General features: G+C 66.6%; 1 protein-coding gene across 3 annotated transcripts in view; it reads left to right on the forward strand.

Moving 5' to 3' along the window:
- Nucleotides 1-15,355, forward strand: part of GALNT9 (polypeptide N-acetylgalactosaminyltransferase 9) — an 84,590-nt gene extending 69,235 nt beyond the window's left edge. For all 3 annotated transcript variants that reach the window (XM_019438067.2, XM_053901856.1, XM_053901855.1), the window contains 5 exons: nucleotides 5,653-5,838; nucleotides 8,610-8,747; nucleotides 9,703-9,798; nucleotides 12,398-12,565; nucleotides 14,793-15,355. In XM_019438067.2, coding sequence (XP_019293612.1) covers nucleotides 5,653-5,838; nucleotides 8,610-8,747; nucleotides 9,703-9,798; nucleotides 12,398-12,565; nucleotides 14,793-14,939 — 735 coding nt within the window. In that variant the 3' untranslated portion in view covers nucleotides 14,940-15,355. The remainder of the gene's footprint in view (nucleotides 1-5,652; nucleotides 5,839-8,609; nucleotides 8,748-9,702; nucleotides 9,799-12,397; nucleotides 12,566-14,792) is intronic.
- Nucleotides 15,356-18,417: the final 3,062 nt, after the last annotated feature.

An 18,417-nucleotide genomic window follows, 5' to 3' on the forward strand; every position in this document is an offset into this window, starting at 1 on the left:
TGAGGACCCTGGGCAGGTCGCGGATGAAACCTCGTCACCTCTGTTCTGCCAAAGTGGCTGGAAGACGTGGGCCCCGTCGGGCCTGCAAGGCCCAGGGCGTCTGTGCAGCATTTTCTCCCGAGTGTGCTTCTCGTGGGCTGGACCAGGGAGCCAGGCGAGGACGCCCCGGGGGAGGGCCCCTCCACGGCCCGCGTCTTCACCCTCAAAGCAGCACACTCTGATTTTGCAAGAGGCTGGAACCTTCCTCACCCCAGCTGTGGGTCGACAGTGGGGCCTGTGTGAGGCGACCGCCTGGGGAACGGGCCTGAGGCCCCGCTGTCTGAGCCCCCGGCCGGCTGCCGGCCGTCGGGTGTGGTAAGGCCGGCAGGTCAGGGCCCGGCTGCCTCTGAGGAGAGGGTGTTCCTCGGGGGCCCAGAGGTGGGGCAGCCAGGCCACGGGGGGCATTCGGGGCCAGGAGGCCAGGGTGGAGGAGGCTGGGCCGGAGGCTGTCCTGGGCCGGGTGGTTTGCACGCCAAGGGAGCCCCTCGGGCAGGCCGTCTGCTGCCCCTGCGAATCGGCTAGTCCAGGAGGACGGTCCCTCCACCCTGAGGACAGCGAGGCCCAGGAGTCACGTCATCAGACACAGAAAACCAGCAGGCGAGGTTCACACACAGGCCTGGCTTTTCCCTCCGCAGCAACAGAATCAGGGACCGGTCTCCCCACCCGCCTCGTCCACGCGGCGCGGGACCGGCCCCCTTCTGAACGAGCCCGTCACGGCCACGAACATCTGAGCACTCCAGAATCAACCCCCTCTTCCCCACACCCCGTTGGAGCAGCCCTCCCTTCTGAACAGTCCTGGGACGGGTGTGTCCCCGGCCCCACCCACGGCCCGGCCTGTCCCTGCACTTCGGGGCTGCTGGGCTGGCCTGGTTTCGGGGCCAGCATCTGTTTGAAGGGGTCGGGAGTGCCCAAGCCGTGGGTGGGAGCGTGGCCGACACAGTGGCCGCCCCGCCCCCCACCCCGCCCACGCCGATCTCCGCCAGGTGCTTCTCAGACGTTGTGACGCAGACACTGATGAAGGAGAGCCCAACCGTCCGCACCGCTCATGGCCCAGGCCATGCTGAGCACCCAGGAGCCACGTGTGCTCTGCCTGTCTCGACCCCGGGCAGTCCTCCGTGGACGCCCTCCGTGGACGCCCTCCATGGGCCCCCTCCCGCTGTACCCCAGCCGTCCAGCGTGGCCAAAGCTGGCCACGGGGGCCTCTCCGCCTGCAACCGACGTTTTCGGTGGGTCTTCCCAGGGAGGTGGTGAGGCCCGCGGGGTGAACTGTGAGTCGGGGGCCCCCACTCCCCCACGGAGGCCACAGCGATGCTGCGTGGAGCTGACACAGAAAGCCTTGAGAGCACACGGGTCTGCGGGGGGCCTCCGGATGCGTCGGCATGGGGCTCCCGCCCCGCCTGGAGAGCGGAGGCCCCGTGGCCTCTGGAGTGGCCTCGCCACGGGGCAGGAGGGCGGCCCCGTGGAACCGTGGCCCGTTCCATGGGGGGGCTGTCACAGACGGGAGGGACTGAGGGCTGAGCGTGCACGTGTGCACGTGGGCGTGCGTGGCGTAGTGGACGGGCGTGAGGCCCCCGAGACTCTGACCGAGAGCACAGGGCAGGTGACAGCCGCTCTCCGGAGGCGGTGCTCCTCGTGCCGGGCCGACGGCCTCACTGCACGGGGACAGCTCAGCGCGGGTGAAGGCGGGCGGGTTGGCCGAGAAGCCTAGGGCCCTGAGGGCTGGGGCCGCGCTCCTGGCACCTCGAATGAGCTCAGGGTCCAGAGGGCGTCTCCGGAAACTGCTGTGGGGCACGCCCCCCTCCCGCAGCCGCGTGGACGCGGGCGAAGCCCCCGGGGGTGACTGTGCTTCGGGGGGCGAGGAGGCACCGGGGAATCGCGCAGGCGGCTCCTGGCTTCCCAACGTTCTGAGAGCGCCGGCCCGCGGCAGACGTGGCGGCCAGGCCGCGGCGGGTCTCAGTCCCAGCCCCGCGGGCCCACGGTGCGCCGCCACGGCGGGGACGGTCCGACCGCTCCACGGTGACCACGCGCCCTCTGGCACCGGCAGGACGTCCGAGGAGCTGGGATCCGGGGGGTTGAGGTCCCCCCGCCCCGCGCTCCTTCCCTCTGCACGGCTGCCTGCCGACCTGACGCCTGGTCCCCCCTTTGCGTCTGCTGTTCTGGTTGGGGGGCAGTTGGCGGGGTTGACGGAGATAATTACCGGTTGAGGCACAGGCGGGTGTGACTCAGATCCGTGGCGCCTCCGGGCTGAGGGGTTCACGCAACAGCCCAGGCTGCCTGCCGCACCGCGAGCCGGCCGCGTGACCCCGGGCCCGTCTCCTGACCTCTCGGTGCCTCCACCCCTGTTTCCACCGGAATTAACCCTGCGCCGCACTGACACGGGGTCGTTGGGCTTTCTGTCCTCCCGGCACCACCTAGTCCAGCCTCCTCAGTCAGGAACACGGCGACAGGATCCCCACCAACAGAGGCTTGAGCAGATGGGGGGCTCCGCCTCTCTCACGAAGCACAGAGCTGACGGCTCTAACTTTCCGCCGGCCGGCCGGCCCTGCTGTGTAGACCCTGAGCCTCACGATGGTTGCCTCCCGGCCACAGAGTGGCTGCCACTCCTCCAGACCTCACGTCCGTATCCAGAAAGAAGGGCAAAGGGCCCTGCAGCTGAGTCTGTTTCTTTTTTTTCTAATCAGGGTAAGCTTTCCTACAAGCCCCACCCCCAGACCTCTGCTCTCGTCTCGTTGGCCAGAACTGTCTGGCACGGCCTCCTCTAGCTACAGGGGAGTGGGAAAGTGGGGTCCATGATGTCACCGGAGCCTTGGCCCCGTCACCTCCACGTAGAAGTGCCCCCGCCGGCCCTACCTGGCTCCTGCCCTGCACAGCAGCTGTCCATCCGGTGACGCCCAGAACCCCGGGCGAGCTCACCTGCCTACTTCCTGTCGCTCTGTCCTGGTTTGGGGGCGTGGGGGAGGCTCCCGGGGGGGTTTCACCCCCCACGGCGGCCTTCGCTGCCTCCACTCGGCACAGGGGAGCGTGTCATTCGCTGGGGCCTGCAGGCGATGTCCCCGGGAGTGTTTGTGGGGGAGGCGGACGGCCCCTCGGTGCAGCCCTCTCTCGGACGCACACCTACCAGTGTGACGGGCGCGCAGGCCTCCGACAAGAGCAAGGCGACCGCGTGCTTCGTCGTCCACCGGGACGCCCTCGAGAGTTGCCGTGGACCGGGACGCCAGGTCAGCGGGCGTGAACGGGGCCTGTCCTGGGCAGCAGGTGTTGACTAGGGTTTGCTGCGTTGCCCCCGCGTGCAGCCGCCCCTCGCGGCTGCATCAGGTAGCTCCCGGCTGGGAGCCTCCCTTCGGACTCTGCGGCTTAGGAGCCATTTCCTTAGCCCGCGAAGCTGTGGGCCGACCGCGCCCTCTCCGGAGGGCCGGCCCCGGCTCGTCCTCGTGGTGGTGGCCAGGGCACAGGGAGCTGAGGCCCGAGCAGGGTGTCCTGGGGCCCGAGCTGGGACCCGGCACTCGGCCGCTCTGCCCCCCTCTGGTGTGCGCGAATCACGCACCCGGGGGCTCGGGCGACGGTCTCCGCCCTCGGTAGGGTCGTCCGCGGCTCCGATGCAGAGAAGAGATTTGACGGCCGGGCTCCGGGATGGGGGCTGTGCGCCAGCACGCCGACCTGGGTGAGGCCCGGTCGGTGGGCGTTTGTCCTTTCCTCCGCCGTTGGGGTGCTTGCAGAGCGAGTGGGGATGTCCCCCCTCCACCCCGAAATCCCTGAGCCCACGTGCTGTTGGGATGCCAGGCGGGCGTGTGCCTGCCCGTCCAGCGGCTTGGGGAAGGTTGCAGATGCCCCCTTGACCTCAGGCACCTGCGGCCCTCGCCCCCCAACCCTGAGCACCCTGTGGGGCCCAGCCCGGAGGACGGGGAGAATGACCCCAGCTCCCGCCGTCCGGAAACGCTCTCGCCTTTCTGAGCGGAGGAGACAGACCGTGGCCGAATGTTGCCCAGGAAAGACGGGGGTCTGAAGGGGCCCTGAGCTCGCCCACAAAGCCCCACGTGCGACAGTCTGTGTCCAGCCGCCCTCACGTAACTAAGGCTTGAGGCCACTGAACCAGACCGAGCGGGGCCTTTCCCGCCATCCCGTCCTGCGGCCGCGCCATCCAGGGTGGCCGCACCAGCCGCACACGTTTCAAGGGCTCAGTGGCCGGGCGTAGCCGTGGCTCACCTTTTGGCGGTCCAGATCTAGAACACGCCTGTCCCCGCAGAAAGTTCTGCTGGGCAGGTCTGGCGGTTGCTAACAGATTCCTGAACGTGAATTCATTCATCCATCGAACAGCCTGCGCTGAGTGCTGACCACGCGCCCGTTTTGTTCTGAGTGCAGCGGGTGGGGCCGTGGTCCCGGAGCGCAGGCCGCAGAGGGACAGACAGACCAGGGGTGACGGGACCAAGGGGCTGCAGCGTCACATCAGAGAGTGAGGAGGGGACCACAAAGAGGAGGCATCTGAGCACAGGCTTGCGGGCAGGTGCAAAGGCCCTGGGGCCGTGGGGAGAGCAGTGGAGAGACAGGTGGGGGCAGGGAGCCCCGGGAGCACCAGGGGCCAGCTGAGGCACGGAGGCCCCTCCAGGCTGCACAGTGATGGTGGCTGCAGAAGGCCCGGGGCGGGGGGGGGGGGGGGAATCACGGCGCCGTCCCTGCAGGTCCGCCAGGCTCCCACTGTGGCGCTTCCGTTTGCCTTCTGGAACATTCCTGGCTCAGCAGGCGTCCAGCTGCGTCCCCAGCCTCCCCGCTGCCCTGCAGCCTCCCAGGACCAGGCGCTAGGGGCAGGGTCCCCACCGTCAGCGTGAAGGAGCTGGCGCTGTCCGCTGGGCTCTGTGTAGCGGGCAGAGCGCGGGTCCCCCGCGGGCTAGGAGCCCAGCAGGGGGAGACTGTTGGCCGCGTGCTGGGAACCCGTAAGGAACCCCCAGCCTCCCCCCACACACAGGACGTCCCACCTGCCCGGACATGACTTGTTGCGGCCGTGTGGGGTGTCAGGAGGGGGACCCTCAGCTGCGAGATGTCCCCCCTCCTTCCCCTGCTTTCTGAAGGCAAAGTCGGGCAGGGGAGGAGGCAGGGATCCCCCGTCACCTTCCCCAAACGAGGGCTCGGCTCTGTAGCGAGTGAGCGGCAGCCCCAAGAGGGTGTCTGGATGGTCAGGCTGTGCACTGAGACAGACGAGGAGAGGACGGTGCGCCCGCGGGTCAGGGTCTTTGGGGACAGTTAGGGACTTCAGGGAGTCCTGCGCTCCGGGAAGCAGCTGTAAGAAGCTTTCTTTGGCCGAGACCGGGTGTGTCTGGGGTGCTTGAGGCAGCGTCTGCGAGGCCAGCACCGCGGATCGAGGGTGTCTGGATGGTCGGCCTGCTCTTTCCAGACTGGATTGCGGGCTTGTTCCTCTGGCGGGGGGGGGGGCAGCGGCTGGTGTTGAAGCCCCCGGGCCAGGCCCCCCCCCCACCCCCGCACGGAGCAAGCACAGGGCAGGGGGGCAGGGGGCAGGAGAGACGAATGTGGTGGGAGGCCCGGAAGGAGAGGCCGTCTCCCCGGAGCGGGCTCTGGAGCGTGGGTCCCGGGCCCGCGGGCGGCCGTGCTGTGTCCCCACAGGTGTGGCAGTGTGGCGGCAGCATGGAGGTGCTCCCCTGCTCCCGCGTGGCCCACATCGAGCGCAGCAAGAAGCCCTACAACAACGACATCGACTACTACGCCAAGCGCAACGCCCTGCGGGCAGCGGAGGTGTGGATGGACAGCTTTAAGTCCCACGTGTACATGGCCTGGAACATCCCCATGACCGTAAGCCGGGGCGCGGCGGGGCGGGGGGGGGGGGGGGGCCGGCGGCTGCGAGCGAGCCTCGCCGCGCCCCGTGGTGATGCCGGCAAGGACCCGGGGCCCACGTGCAGACGCACAAGCACGGGGTCTCGCCGGACGCGGGCTCTGGCAGCGCGTGCAGCCCCGGCTCGCCGCCCGCCCCGCTGCACCCTGCGTGCCGTTTGCTTGTGCTTTCTCGTGGCCAGTTACACGCGGTATAGGGTCTGCATTGCGGCCTTTTGTTTATGACTATTTCTGAGAGACAGACAGATCGTGAGCGGGGGAGGGGCAGAGAGAGGGAGAGAGGGAGACACAGAATCCGAAGCAGGTTCCAGGCTCCGAGCGGTCAGCACAGAGCCCGAGGCGGGGCTCGGACCCACGAACTGTGAGATCATGACCTGAGCCAAGGTCGGACGCTGAACCGACTGAGCCACCCAGGTGTCCCTACTCTTCCTTTTTTTTTAATGTTTATTTTTGAGAGAGAGAAAGAGAGCATGAGCTGGGAAGGGGCAGAGAGAGAGAGACACACAGAATCCCAGGCAGGCGCCAGGCTCCGAGCCATTAGCACAGAGCCCGACGCGGGGCTCGAACTCAGAAACCGCGAGATCACGACCTGAGCCGAAGTCTCATCAGACGCTCAACCGACTGAGCCACCCAGGCGCCCCTCCATTTTAGCCCTTTTAAACCACGCCGTTCTGGGGCCTCGCACACACCCACAGTGCCGCACGACCACCCACCTGCCTAGTCCCCCAAAAAATCACGGAACCCGGTAGGCAGCTAATCCCCGTCTGCCGCCCCCCAGCCCTCAGCACCCGGCCGTCTGCTCTGTCCCGGGATTTACCTGTTCCGGACGCTTCCTTCCCGTAAATGGGGCTCACGGCACTTCTCCTCTTGTGTCTGGCTCCTTGCACGGAGCACCGTGTTCTCAGGTCCGTCCACGTGTGGCGGGTGTCACGGTATCAGTGCTTCCTTTCCGTGGCCGGGTCACGTTCCACGTATGGATGGGCCACGGTTGGTTTAGCCGTCCTTCTGTCCACGGACACCGTCCACGGATACCCGGGTTGCTTCCTGTCTCTTTGGTCCTTGCAGCTTCGACCCACATCTAGTGAGGGGTTGCTGTTTGTTTTTACTTTGTGGTCAACCGAGTCCCGTAAATAGCCTGTATTCTGGCTTCTCTTGAAAACCCAGAAGACCCGGTTCCCCGGCCTCTGCGACGGTAATGAGGGCGGGTACCCAGCAGAGGCTGCCCCTCACGTGGGGCGATGTCTAGGCCGCCGGTCCCGGCGCATCGGCTGTGGAACCGGCCTTCACTCGCGTGTGGCTTCCCCGGCCACCGGAGGGTGCGAGGCTGGGCGCCCTGGGGACACCCGTCCCGGACACGGCTTTGTGAAAAACACGCCGTAAGCGCCAGATCTCGAGTCATGAGCCTGCACCCACGTGTACACGTGTGTGTGTGATTATCTGCCCACGTGTAGAACGCCCGCTACGTAACACAAGTTGCAGAAACACCACCGATCTCCGAGACGTGCATTTCTCACTGCCACCAGCTAACCTCCCAAACCAACAGGGCGTGCCCAGAGTCTGGGTGACGCTGCTGGAGGGGCAGGCTGGGCCACCTGCTCACAAGGCCGCTGTCCCAGGCGGGGACGGGGGTGGGGGGCACGGAGCCTCCTCGAGCGGGAAACACACGCACGTTTATCAGAGATGGAGGGAGGGCACACAGTCCCTTATGAACCCTCATATTTCACCAAGGGACCCCATTCAGGAAGCCGCCCCATCACCCCTCAAAAGGGAACCTGGGCGTTGTCACCACGGGGCCTGCAGGCCACGTGCGTGCGGGGTCCACGGCTCCGGACCAGAGGCTGGCAGACGCCCTCCCCCGTCTCATTGTAGCCCCGCGCTCCCCGCCCCCTGCCCGGACTCACCTGCTGCTCGTGTGAAGGCTGTGAGGGGCTCCTCTGTGGCCACGGCCACCACGTGGAGGAGGGAGAGGGGCTCTCCCTGGGCAGCGACCTCCCCGCGGGGCTTGGCTGGCATTGGAGCCCCGGGCACCCTGGCCTGGGAAGGCACTCTCCCAGACCCACTCACAGAGGGCTCGGTGCCTGTCACGGTGTCGGGGGCCCCAAGGCCACCCTCAGCTTCGACGTTCGGCCAGAAGGACCCAGAACTCCAAAAAGCTGTGCTGCTCAGCCTGTGGTTTCTTGCAGCGAGAGAACACAGAGTCCCAGGGCTCGTGTAGACAGCACGTACCCCTCCCGGCAACGCCGTGTGGCGGTATGCATGGCGGGTCAACAACCAGGGACACCAACCCAAGCCTGGGGCTTGTCCACGCAGGAGCCAGCCTCCGCACGGCTGACCATAGCCCGTAGGTCACACTGATACCCCACCACGGCCCAAAGCCCCGCAGAGACCGCCCTGCGGCATAGACCGTCGGGCCCAAACCCCAGGCAGACGCTCGGTGACAGGCGGGATGGTCCGAGGGCTCAGAGGTCGTCTCGCAGGGGACAGGGGTGGGGGCCGAGGGGACGAGCCAGCGCACGGCCCGTGGCCGTCTGTCCGGCCGGGGCTGGTCTCCAGCAGGCAGGACAGGCCAGGCCCTCCCCTTCGGGAACAGCCGGGCCAGCACGGGTCCTGGGAGGGCCGGGGGCCGCCGCTGGTCAAGCCCTGAGGGGTGGGGCCGCTCCCCTGTCTGTCACGGGCGGGGGGGGGGGGGGGGGGGGACGCGGCCAGCCCCCGCCTCGCCTCCCGCCTTGCAGAACCCAGGGGTGGACTTCGGGGACGTGTCTGAGCGGCTGGCGCTTCGCCAGAGGCTGAAATGCCGCAGCTTCCAGTGGTACCTAGAGAACGTGTACCCGGAGATGCGGACCTACAACGACACCCTCACGTACGGAGAGGTACCCGCCTCCACCTGGGGGGCCCCACGCGGGCGGGTCGGGCAGGCTCCCCGCCCGGACGCGCGCCCACGTGCCCGCCACCAGCCAGCACGGTGCCCAGACGGGGTCTCGTGCACGCGCGCAGCGGAGCAGTGTCAGAGCCCAGACTCACGCGGGTACGCACGCGTACGGAAGCACACAGGGTAGACACGGGGACACGTGCACGCACGCACGTGTGCACAGACACATCCACACGTGTGTGTGGACACACATCCACGTGCACGAGCGCGGACCCCTGAGTGCATTAGCGTCTGCACACTCGTACGTGTACGTGCGCGAGACCTGAAAGGGTACGTTTGCACACAGTCTGGCTCACGTGCGCACACAGCGAGCTACTGACACACCTTCCCTCGGGGGCACACGCCCAAAGGTGCCCGCCTGCGCTCACGGAGACGCACGATACTCGCTGACACAAAATGTCAGGAGAGCGGGTGCTCCCTGACCACGGAGATGTGCCGGCCGACGCATCCACACGCACGTAGCCGGGCTCGTATGCACAGAGCACGCACGTAAGTGCAAACAGAACACACACGTGGGTCCGCGCGCCCGCCGCACGGGCCCTCGCCTGCACCAGCACTCGCAGCTCTGTACAGCTGGCGAGAGGATGCCATGTCCCCGTCCCGTCACCCTGGTCTGTGCTGGCGGGGAGGGCGGTCTCCCTTCAGTCGGGGCGTCTGCCGCTCCGGGGGGACCCGGGCCCCGTGTGGGAGGAGCGCGCGCCCTCTGGCCCTGGGCTCGCGCTCAGCGCGCGGCGAGAAGGGTGCCCGGGTGGACGGTGCGGGCTGGCCTGTCTGTTCCTGGAGCTCGCGTTCTCCGGCAGAGCAGACTTCTCTGCCCCTTGGGGAGGGGGGGTGGCCTCGCGCTGGCCTTTGGGACCCCCCAACAACGGGGTTTCTCCTTCGGTTTCTGGTTGTAGGTGAGAAACAGCAAAGCCAGTGGCTACTGCCTGGACCAGGGAGCGGAAGACGACGACCACGCGATCCTCTACCCTTGCCACGGGATGTCCTCTCAGGTGCGAGGGGCGGCTGCACCCCACGACGGGGGGAGGTGCGTGCAGGAGGGGCGGGTCGCGGCAGGCTGGGTCCAGGCTTCGGGCAGCGCGGAGACCCTCAGGGAACCCCCTGCACCAGGTGCACCGAGACCAGGGCTTTTGCAGCCAAACAAGCCCTGGGCGAGTCACGTCACCTCCCTCGCCTCAGTTTCCCCATCCAGCAGACGGGACCCTAAAGGTACTTGACCTGTCGCGGCTGTTGTGCGGACCGCGGCGTGGACAGAACCGGGGAGGTGTCGCGGTCCCCACTGGTCCTTACCGGCTGAGCTCCTCCCACGTGATCTTCAGCCCGGGCTCCAGCCCGAATCACCTGGGGGGACTTAGCAACGTGCACACCGACGCCCAGCGCCCGGGCCGGCGGCACCAGGCGGCACAGGGGCAGGTCTGGGGATGCGGACGAGGCGGCCCCGGCGGAGAGCCCGGGGATTCTGGCCCCGAGGGGACCCGCTGCTGGCGAAGGCAGTGCTTCTGTTTGGTGCATGTTGCTGCTATTTCAGCCAGAGCCCAGGGTGCTTTCCCCAAATGACCCTCAGCTCCCCCCGAAGGCACTGAGTCTCAGCCGCGCTCTCGGACGTCGTCCGGGGGACCCTCGCGGTGACCTGCGCCGGCCTGGGCAGCGAGAAGCTGTCGTGTCCACGAGGCCCCCGGCGATTCGTGGCGGGCTGTGGCACTGGAGCGGAGAGCGTGGGTGCCCCCGGCCGCCTCCTGCAGCTTCGTCCCGCAGCAGCTGGGATTGAGACAAGACAGTCACCCACCGGGAGGCAGGCGTGGCCTCCAGGAGGAAATCCGGTCCGCTGGCCTGTTCTCCGGCTGGCGCCCGACGTGAGGGGCCACGTCCCGCTGGGCGTCTCTGAACACGCCCGACGAGGAGCCACCGGAGGGGATCAGTGGACCAGAGTTTTCCCCAGCAAGTCCTGCGGCATGAGAGGGGACGCCATAAACGACGTGGCCCCCACGACCCTCCTGGCGGGGCTCACACATGCCGTTGGGCTCGCACAGCACCAGCCAGGCCATGGCGAGGCTGCAGGATCCCCTTCTGGGGCGGCGCTCACCCGGCCGTCAGCTCAGGAGGACCTCGGAGCCTCCCCACGTGGCCTCTCCCCAGGCTGCTGGTTCCCAGGGCAAGCACCCCACGAGAACAGGGGCGTCACGACCGTTTACACCCAGCCTCAGGACCAGACCGCACGTCCGTGGTGTCCACTCGCTCCCCAGAAAGATCCGGGGGAGACTGTAGGTCCCCACCCTTAACAGGAGGGGTCAAAGTCACAGCTACGGAGCGTGCGGGGCGGGAGGCAGCATTACAGCTTGTGTTCCATAAGATTGTGCCGGAAAATACAGCCTTCGGGGGGGGGCCCGCAGTGTATTCAGGCAGTGTGTGTGCATGGGTGTGAGTACATGTGTGCATATGTGCATGTGCATGCACGAGTGTGTGCGTGTACATGTGTGCACATGTGTATTCATGGGTGCATCACATGTGTACGCGTGTGGGTGCGTGTACATGTGTGTACGTGTGTGCATATGTGCGTGTGCATGCACGAGCGCGTGTGTGTGCGTGTGTACATGTGTATGTGTGCATGGGTGAATGTGTGTACACATGGGCGTGTGCACGTGGTTGGGTGTGTGTGTACACGTGTGTGTATTCATGGGTGTGTCACGTGTGTGTACATGGGTGGGTGCGTGCATGTGTGCGCATGGGTGTGTGCGTATGTACACGTGTGTGCATGTGTCCATGTGCATGCATGAGTGTGTTGTGCGCGTGTACGTGTGTGCATGTGTGTGTATTCATGGGTGCGTCACGTGTGGGTGCGTGCATGCATGTGTGTGCGTGTGTACACGTGTGTGTATATGCGTGTACATGCGTATTCGTGTGTGTGTGCGTGGGTGTTTGTGTGCATGTGTGCACGTGCATGCATAGATGTGTGTGCGTTGTGCGTGTCCACACGTGTGCCTGTATGTGCACGTGCTCACGCATGAGGGGGAAGAGACGGGGCAGGGAGGGGAGAGAGACGCAGCCGTAGCACCTGCTTGTTGACTGAGCGTGAGCTGCTTTTGAAGCACTTTTGTGTCGTGCCCCCTGGATCCTTCCGGTAGCCCAGCCAGGCAGGTGCTGTCACGACCTCCTGTGTACAGACGAGGACGCGGAGGCAGGGAGGTGACGTGACTTGCCCAGGGCCACACGGCTGGGGAATGCCAGGCATCTACGAACTGGCTCCTGGCCTGAGGGTTTGGTTGTTACTTTCGTGGTGTTTGGCGAACAAGTGGGACCCAGGCGCACGTGAACTTGGGGCCGCTCCCCACGCGGAAGTGAACGTTCACCCCCTGGTGGTTCCGGGCAGATGGTGCGCCCTGAGGGCACGTGTGAGCTTCCCTCCTCTGGGCCGAGAGAGGGGCCCCGGGAAGCTGAGGGCCGAGCACAGTTCTGGGAAGGGGCCTGAGGCAGTCCTGCGGGGGGCGTGGGTGGAAGGAACGGGGGGGGCCAGGGGAGCGGGCGTCTGGCTCGCCCGGTGCCCGTCCCCCCGCCTTCCCTGACACCCAGCCCGTCCCCGCGGTCCTCCCGCAGCTGGTGCGCTACAGCGCTGAGGGCCTGCTGCAGCTGGGCCCCCTGGGCTCCACCGCCTTCCTGCCCGACTCCAAGTGCCTGGTGGACGACGGCAGGAGCCGCGTGCCCGCCCTGAAAACGTGTGAGGACGTGGCCCGGCCAGCGCAGCGGCTGTGGGACTTCACCCAGGTCGGCAGGGCACCGGGCACCCCCTGCCCCCGCCCCTGCCCCCGGGGCCCGGGTGCGGGGGAGGAGCTGCGAGGGCACAGGGGTCCTGGATCGGCCGCTCCCGGGTCCACTCCCCCTGGTGACCTACCTCTGGCCACACAGCCAGGGAGGGGCCCGCCGGTCTGGGCACAGCACTGTGGCTGCCCAAGCTCCCGCCTCCTCTGGCCTCCCGGAGGGTACGGGGTGTGACCGCCACCGGGAAGCCCTCAGGGCAGCTCCTGGCCAAGCGGGGCCAGGCTGGACTCCCTGCCGAAATCAGCCCCTGCTGGGCCCTGGCTTAGAATTTCCAGCCCCGAGAACATATTTGTGGCGGACGAGTCAGTGGCGGCCTCCCTGCCTGGTGCAGCAGCCTGGACTCCCGCCCCCCCAGCCCTGGGGACCCCGGCCCAGGCCCCTCCCCGACAGCAGCCACCGGCTGGGATGCTGCCTGGCCCAGAACGACAGCCGCGGCGGGCAGCTGGCCCCCGGGGAAGGGGCAGGAGGGGCAGGAGGGGCCTCCCAGCCCCGGGCGGCTCTGGGCCGAATCCCGCTGGCACTTCTGTCCGGCTGCCTTCCTCCGTGTGGCCCTCTCCGCAGCCCCTCCCGCCCTCTGTGCCCCCTGCTCCCCCTGCACCCCACATGCGTCCATCCAAACACCGCACGCCCTTCTCTGGCGTCCAGGTTTCCACCCACATCAGCCCAGGACTCGCCCTCTTGGGACTTGCTGGAGACCCCGCCTCCCTCCAGCCCTGCTGAGTGCCCCCGACCCCTCTCCCTCAAAGCCATTTGTGTCCTAAATCTCTGCCGTCTCCCCTGGCGGCTGAACGCCCCAGATGTGCATGCTCTCGCGTCTGAGGTCAGGTGCCGAGGGCCCTGGGGGCTCCTTCCTGCCTCTCCAGCCTCTCCTGGGCTTGTGGCCACACCTCTCTTCCCTTAGCCCGCTGTCTGGCCTCCCGGTCTCCAAACCTGTCCCCTGGTCGGTCGAGGGCACCCTGCTCTGGCTTCTCCTGTCTTCACCACTCACATCTGCTCAGACCCTCGGGCCACAGCGCCAGGTCCTGGGGGCAAGGGCCTGGTGCGTCTGACCTGTTTCTCTAGAACTCTCTGCCCTTGGTACTTGGTAGCCAGGCTCTGGGCCCGGGGAGCCACTCCCAGCCCCGCCACCGCCCCGCCCCGGGCTCTCCCACCTGACAGCGGGCATCTTCCAGGGGACATCCCTGGTCTCGTCCCCCACCCCAACCCCACACGCTCCCTGCCTCCGCTCCCACCAGGCAGCCCTGTGACAAATAAACACCCTTGGCAGCCCTGCCCTGGGCCTCGGGGACTGGGACTTTCAGTGACCGGAGGGGCTGCAGGGGTGAGCTGTCACGGTTTCGGGGGCGGAGCCAGCAAGGGTCAGAGGTCCCCAGGAGGCTGGGTTTGGGGTCGGGATGGCGAGAAGGAGCTGTCTGGAAAAGAAAGGAAAACACAGTGTACAATCCTGAGGTCCTCAGGCTTGGGCCGGGGTCCTTGATGTCTGGGAGACCAGAGGGCCTGCGTGGGTGACCTGTGGGCAGATCGGATATGCCAGGCAGTGGGGACGCACTTGGGGGAGCCCCCTGTCTCAGGGGCCCTGTCTCCATTGTGCTAGTCACTCCTTGGACCCCAGGAGCAAGCAGGCAGGTGACACAGCTGATAGGGTGAAGATGCCTAAGGACAGAGGACCAGGAAGGGACAGAGGGACCAGGAGGGGACAGAGGGATGGGGGGGAACAGAGAGGTAGGGGGGGTCAGAGGGACCAGCGGAGACCAGAGGGATTGGAGGTGGGGAGACAGAGGGACCAGGAGGGGACAGAGGAGCAGGAGGGGACAGAGGGATGGAGGGAACAGAGAGGTGGGGGGGTCAGAGGGACCAGGAGGGGACAGAGGAGCAGGAGGGGACAGAGGAGCAGGAGGGGACAGAGGGATGGGAGGGGAACAGAGAGGTGGAGGGGTCAGAGGGACCAGAGGGGGACAGAGGGATTGGAGGCGGGGGGACAGAGGGACCAGGAGGGGACAGAGAGACCAGGAGGGACGGAGGAGCAGGAGGGGACAGAGGAATGGGAAACAGACCCCAGAGTCTTGGGTGGCCATGCAGTGACCTGTATGGGGCCGGTCAGCGCCCCACTCCCGAGGTGCTCTCGGGACGGGCCCCCCTGGGCGTCCATGCTGACCTGTCTCCCTCCTGGCAGAGCGGCCCTATCGTGAGTCGAGACACAGGCAGGTGCCTGGAGGTGGAAATGTCCAAGGACGCCAACTTCGGGCTGCGGCTGGTGGTACAGAGATGCTCGGGGCAGAAGTGGACCATCAGGAGCTGGCTCAAGCGCGGGCGACACTGACCGCCAGCCCCCCCCGTGCCCTCCCGGATGCAGACCCCGAGGACCCGGGTGAGGGCGTCGGGCCGCCTGCTGGGCCGCGTCCCTGGGACCGCGGGGGCCCCCTGTGCACTCCGGAGGCAGGTGCCAGGGACCGGCCGGCCCAGCAGGAGCACAGACCCCGAAGCCAAGCCCACCTCGGAATCACGTGCCTTTTCTACGGTATTCCTGTCCAGGCCGCCGGGCCGGCCACCTCTTCTGCATGAAGCCCCCTGTATGTTCCCCCCCCCCCCCCCCGTCGCGGAAATAACCCCCATGAGCTCCGTGGGTGGCCCAAGCTCCCGTCCCGGCCGGGCAGGACCGTGGCCTCCTCCCGTCTTCTGACCATCTAAGGAAAAGCCCAGAAGAGCAGAGCAGAGCCCTCTCCGAGGTTGGGGGCGCGGGGGACGCGGCTGCGGCCGTCCCGGCGACACCCCAGGCAGTGCTGACCAGGAGGCCGGTTGCCGCCCCGATCCAGCACCGAGCGGGTCAAACAGGACAGAGCTGGTCTTGTCCTCCGGAGCCCTAGCGGCTGGGTCGTCCGGGGTCGGGGCCCCTGTTCCAGCGTCTCGCCCGGGGCCAGGCGCCTCCCCCCAGCCTTGTTGCTCCAAGGCGGGGGTCAGCGAACTGCGACCCACAGCCCCGTGCCTGTTTTTATAAATAAAGTTTTATTGGCACACAGCCGCACCCACCTGCCTCTGTATGGTCCGGCGCGACCCTCGCCCGGGGCCAGAGTTGAGCAGGAGCACGCGCCCCACGGGCCGTCCCAGGGGCTCCGAGATGCCGTCTCTGGGCGGGCTGGCGCTTAATGATTGAGGTGAACATCACAGGGCCCCGCCCGTCCCCGTCCCCCAGCAGAGCCACCGCCCGCTACGCCCAGCAGCAGGTGCGCCCGACACTAGCCGCTCCCCGGTACTACCCCACACTAGCGCCCTCATTCTGGGTGGAAGGCCTCAGTCGCCCAGCGGTGGGGACAGCTACCAGACCGACGCCCGCACAGCCCTCGCACTGCGGTCTCCCAGCGCCTAGGGGTCTCCCCCGGGGCAGAAACTGTGGCTGTGTTGGAGACTTCCAACCCCCCCCCCCATTCTTGTAGAGCAGCCAGAGCAGGGTTCCTGGACACCCGGGCTGCTTCACACAGGACTTAGCTGGTCCCGCCGAGCTGGGACCAGGCAGTCAGCCTTCCGGGGGGCGGGGCGCCGGCTGCCCCTCCGGGGAAGGCGTCACAGCCGCTCCCCGCAGTGTCTTTCTGAAGCAGAAAGTTGTTCTGGGAGTGCCAGGGGGCTTCGGAGCCGTGAGACCACACTCGTTCTCCACCTCTCAGGCTCTGAGTCTCTGGGGAAGGTGGGGGCTCTGACCTGCCCCCTGGGCACCCCCCACCCCAGCCCGTCCTCCTCTGCTCCTTCCTTGGGTCCCGTCCCCTGCTTCCTGCCACTGCGGGAAGAAGCCCTGGCCGGCCCCCCAACCTCCCCACTCTCCCCGGAGAACTCTACCAGCCCCCACCCAACTCCCAAAAAGCCCCCTCTGTCTCAGATCTTGCCCAAATTGTAAGACCATAATGGAGGCAAAAAGCCAGCAGTGAGCGAGACCTCAAGAGTCAGCCTCTAGCCAAAGACCTGGGCACACATCCAGAAGTTTCCCAACTGAAGGTGAAATGGTAGCAGCCCTTGGCGGGCAGAGCGAGCTAATTGCCTGTGGTTCAAAATAGAAAGTATCTCAGCTGAAACCCAGAAAACTCGCTGTTGCATACCGTGCATTATCGAAACCGCCAGCGTGAGGGTTTGTAGCCACGGGACGCGGAGGGTGTCTCGACAAGCACCCCCCACACCCCGTCCTTGCGGGAGGCGGCGAGTTTTGATAGCGCACTGTCGGGTCCTGGCTGGCCCCCAGCTCCTGCCTCGGCACGAGGACGAGGGTCGGCGGGGCCGAGCTGGGCCCACAGGCAGCAGGACCACGCGGGGCGAGGCCCTCGGCCTACCCTAACCAAGATGGAGAGACCGCCTTCTCCATGGGGCAGGGCCGCGGAGCTCCCTCACCTCCATTCACTTCTGCCCCCACTGCCTGGTGAGAGCTGTGTCCCCCCCACCGAGGCCTGCCCCGAGGATCCCGGGGCCGGGGAGGGGGCTGACTGGACCCAGAGAGCCCCACCAGGTCACCGGCTGGGAGGAAGGAGGGCGGCCCCGCCGACCACCGCTGCTGTTACAGCCCATGCCCTGTGGGGGCGCTGTGGAGACGCTCCCCCACGGTTGTGCGGTCACAGCGTGGCCCCGGCTGTGGCCGTGGCTGTGGGCGTCCCCCCACCCCGTGCAGATCCCTGTGCGTTCTAACTCCTGGTGATGCATAGTCCCCCGGCCCCCACCGCCCCCCTGGACTCAGAAGGAGCTCTCGCACCATCCACGGGCTGCGCTGAAGTGAACGCAGTCCCCTGAGACCCTGACTTCTAGTTCACACTTCCTTTGCCTTAAAGCACAAAAATTTTTCTTTGTCCGCTTTTCAAACACCGGTCTGTGGTGGAGGCCACCCGGTTGCCCCAGGAAGGAGCCCATCCATCAAACAGGGACTTTAATGCAGGGGTGGGAGGTGCTGAGGCTTTGGCCAGGGTGTTAGGGCACCCTGGAGACGCACCCTCTGTCGGCTGAAGGGACCCAGGAGCCCGGCCACTTATGGGGCTGACGCTACAGAAGGAGCGATGGGAGCATCCCCCCCCCCCCCCGTCAGAGATGGGAGAGGACACCCGGCCGCTGCACCCCCGGCTTCCCACCGACGGCCCCTTCGGCTGAGCCTCCCAGAAGCCACGACTCGGGGAATCTCAGGACCGGGACCGTGGGCGCCTCTCAAACCAGCAGGGAGAACGGAGGCAGGAAAGGGTCTGGGCGCCGACCCGGGGCTGGCAGCCAGAGGGCCTCTTCCCCAGCACAGGTGACCCCCTCACCCCCCGGGGTCCCGCCGTGCGGTGCCCGTGATGAAATCAGGCGTGAGTCTGCAAGCTGGAGGGAAGAAGGTGCACGGCCACGAAATCTCCTCTCGCCACCTGCTTGGGAAAGTGCCCATTCTGGGAAGAAGGAGGAAGAAGGTGAGGGAGGAAGGAGAGGAGGGAGACATAGGTTTAGAATTACAATCCCACTACATCCTTTCAACAACCCTCAGTAGTGCTGAGAACTTCTGTGCCCATTTTACAGACGGGGAAACGGAGCCTCGGAGGACTGAAATGACTCGGCACAAGGCGCACACTTTGCCCAGGGGCAGGTCTAGGGGTTCATACTCAGATCTGCTCGACCCCAAGCCGGTGTCCCCTCCCCTCTGCCTGGCTGCCTAGAATTTTTTGTTTCTTTTTAAACAACAGTCGTGTTCAAATGGCAAAGACACAAACAAACAAACAGAATTTGCTGAAACTTAATAGCAGACCTGCCTCTTCCATCAATTCAGTTACAAATCAGCTCTGCAGCGAATTCAGAAAAAACCC

Source organism: Panthera pardus, unplaced genomic scaffold (assembly GCF_024362965.1).
Source record: "Panthera pardus isolate Hobbes unplaced genomic scaffold, ASM2436296v1 HiC_scaffold_14, whole genome shotgun sequence".
In the NCBI taxonomy this organism is placed as follows: Eukaryota; Metazoa; Chordata; class Mammalia; order Carnivora; family Felidae; genus Panthera; species Panthera pardus.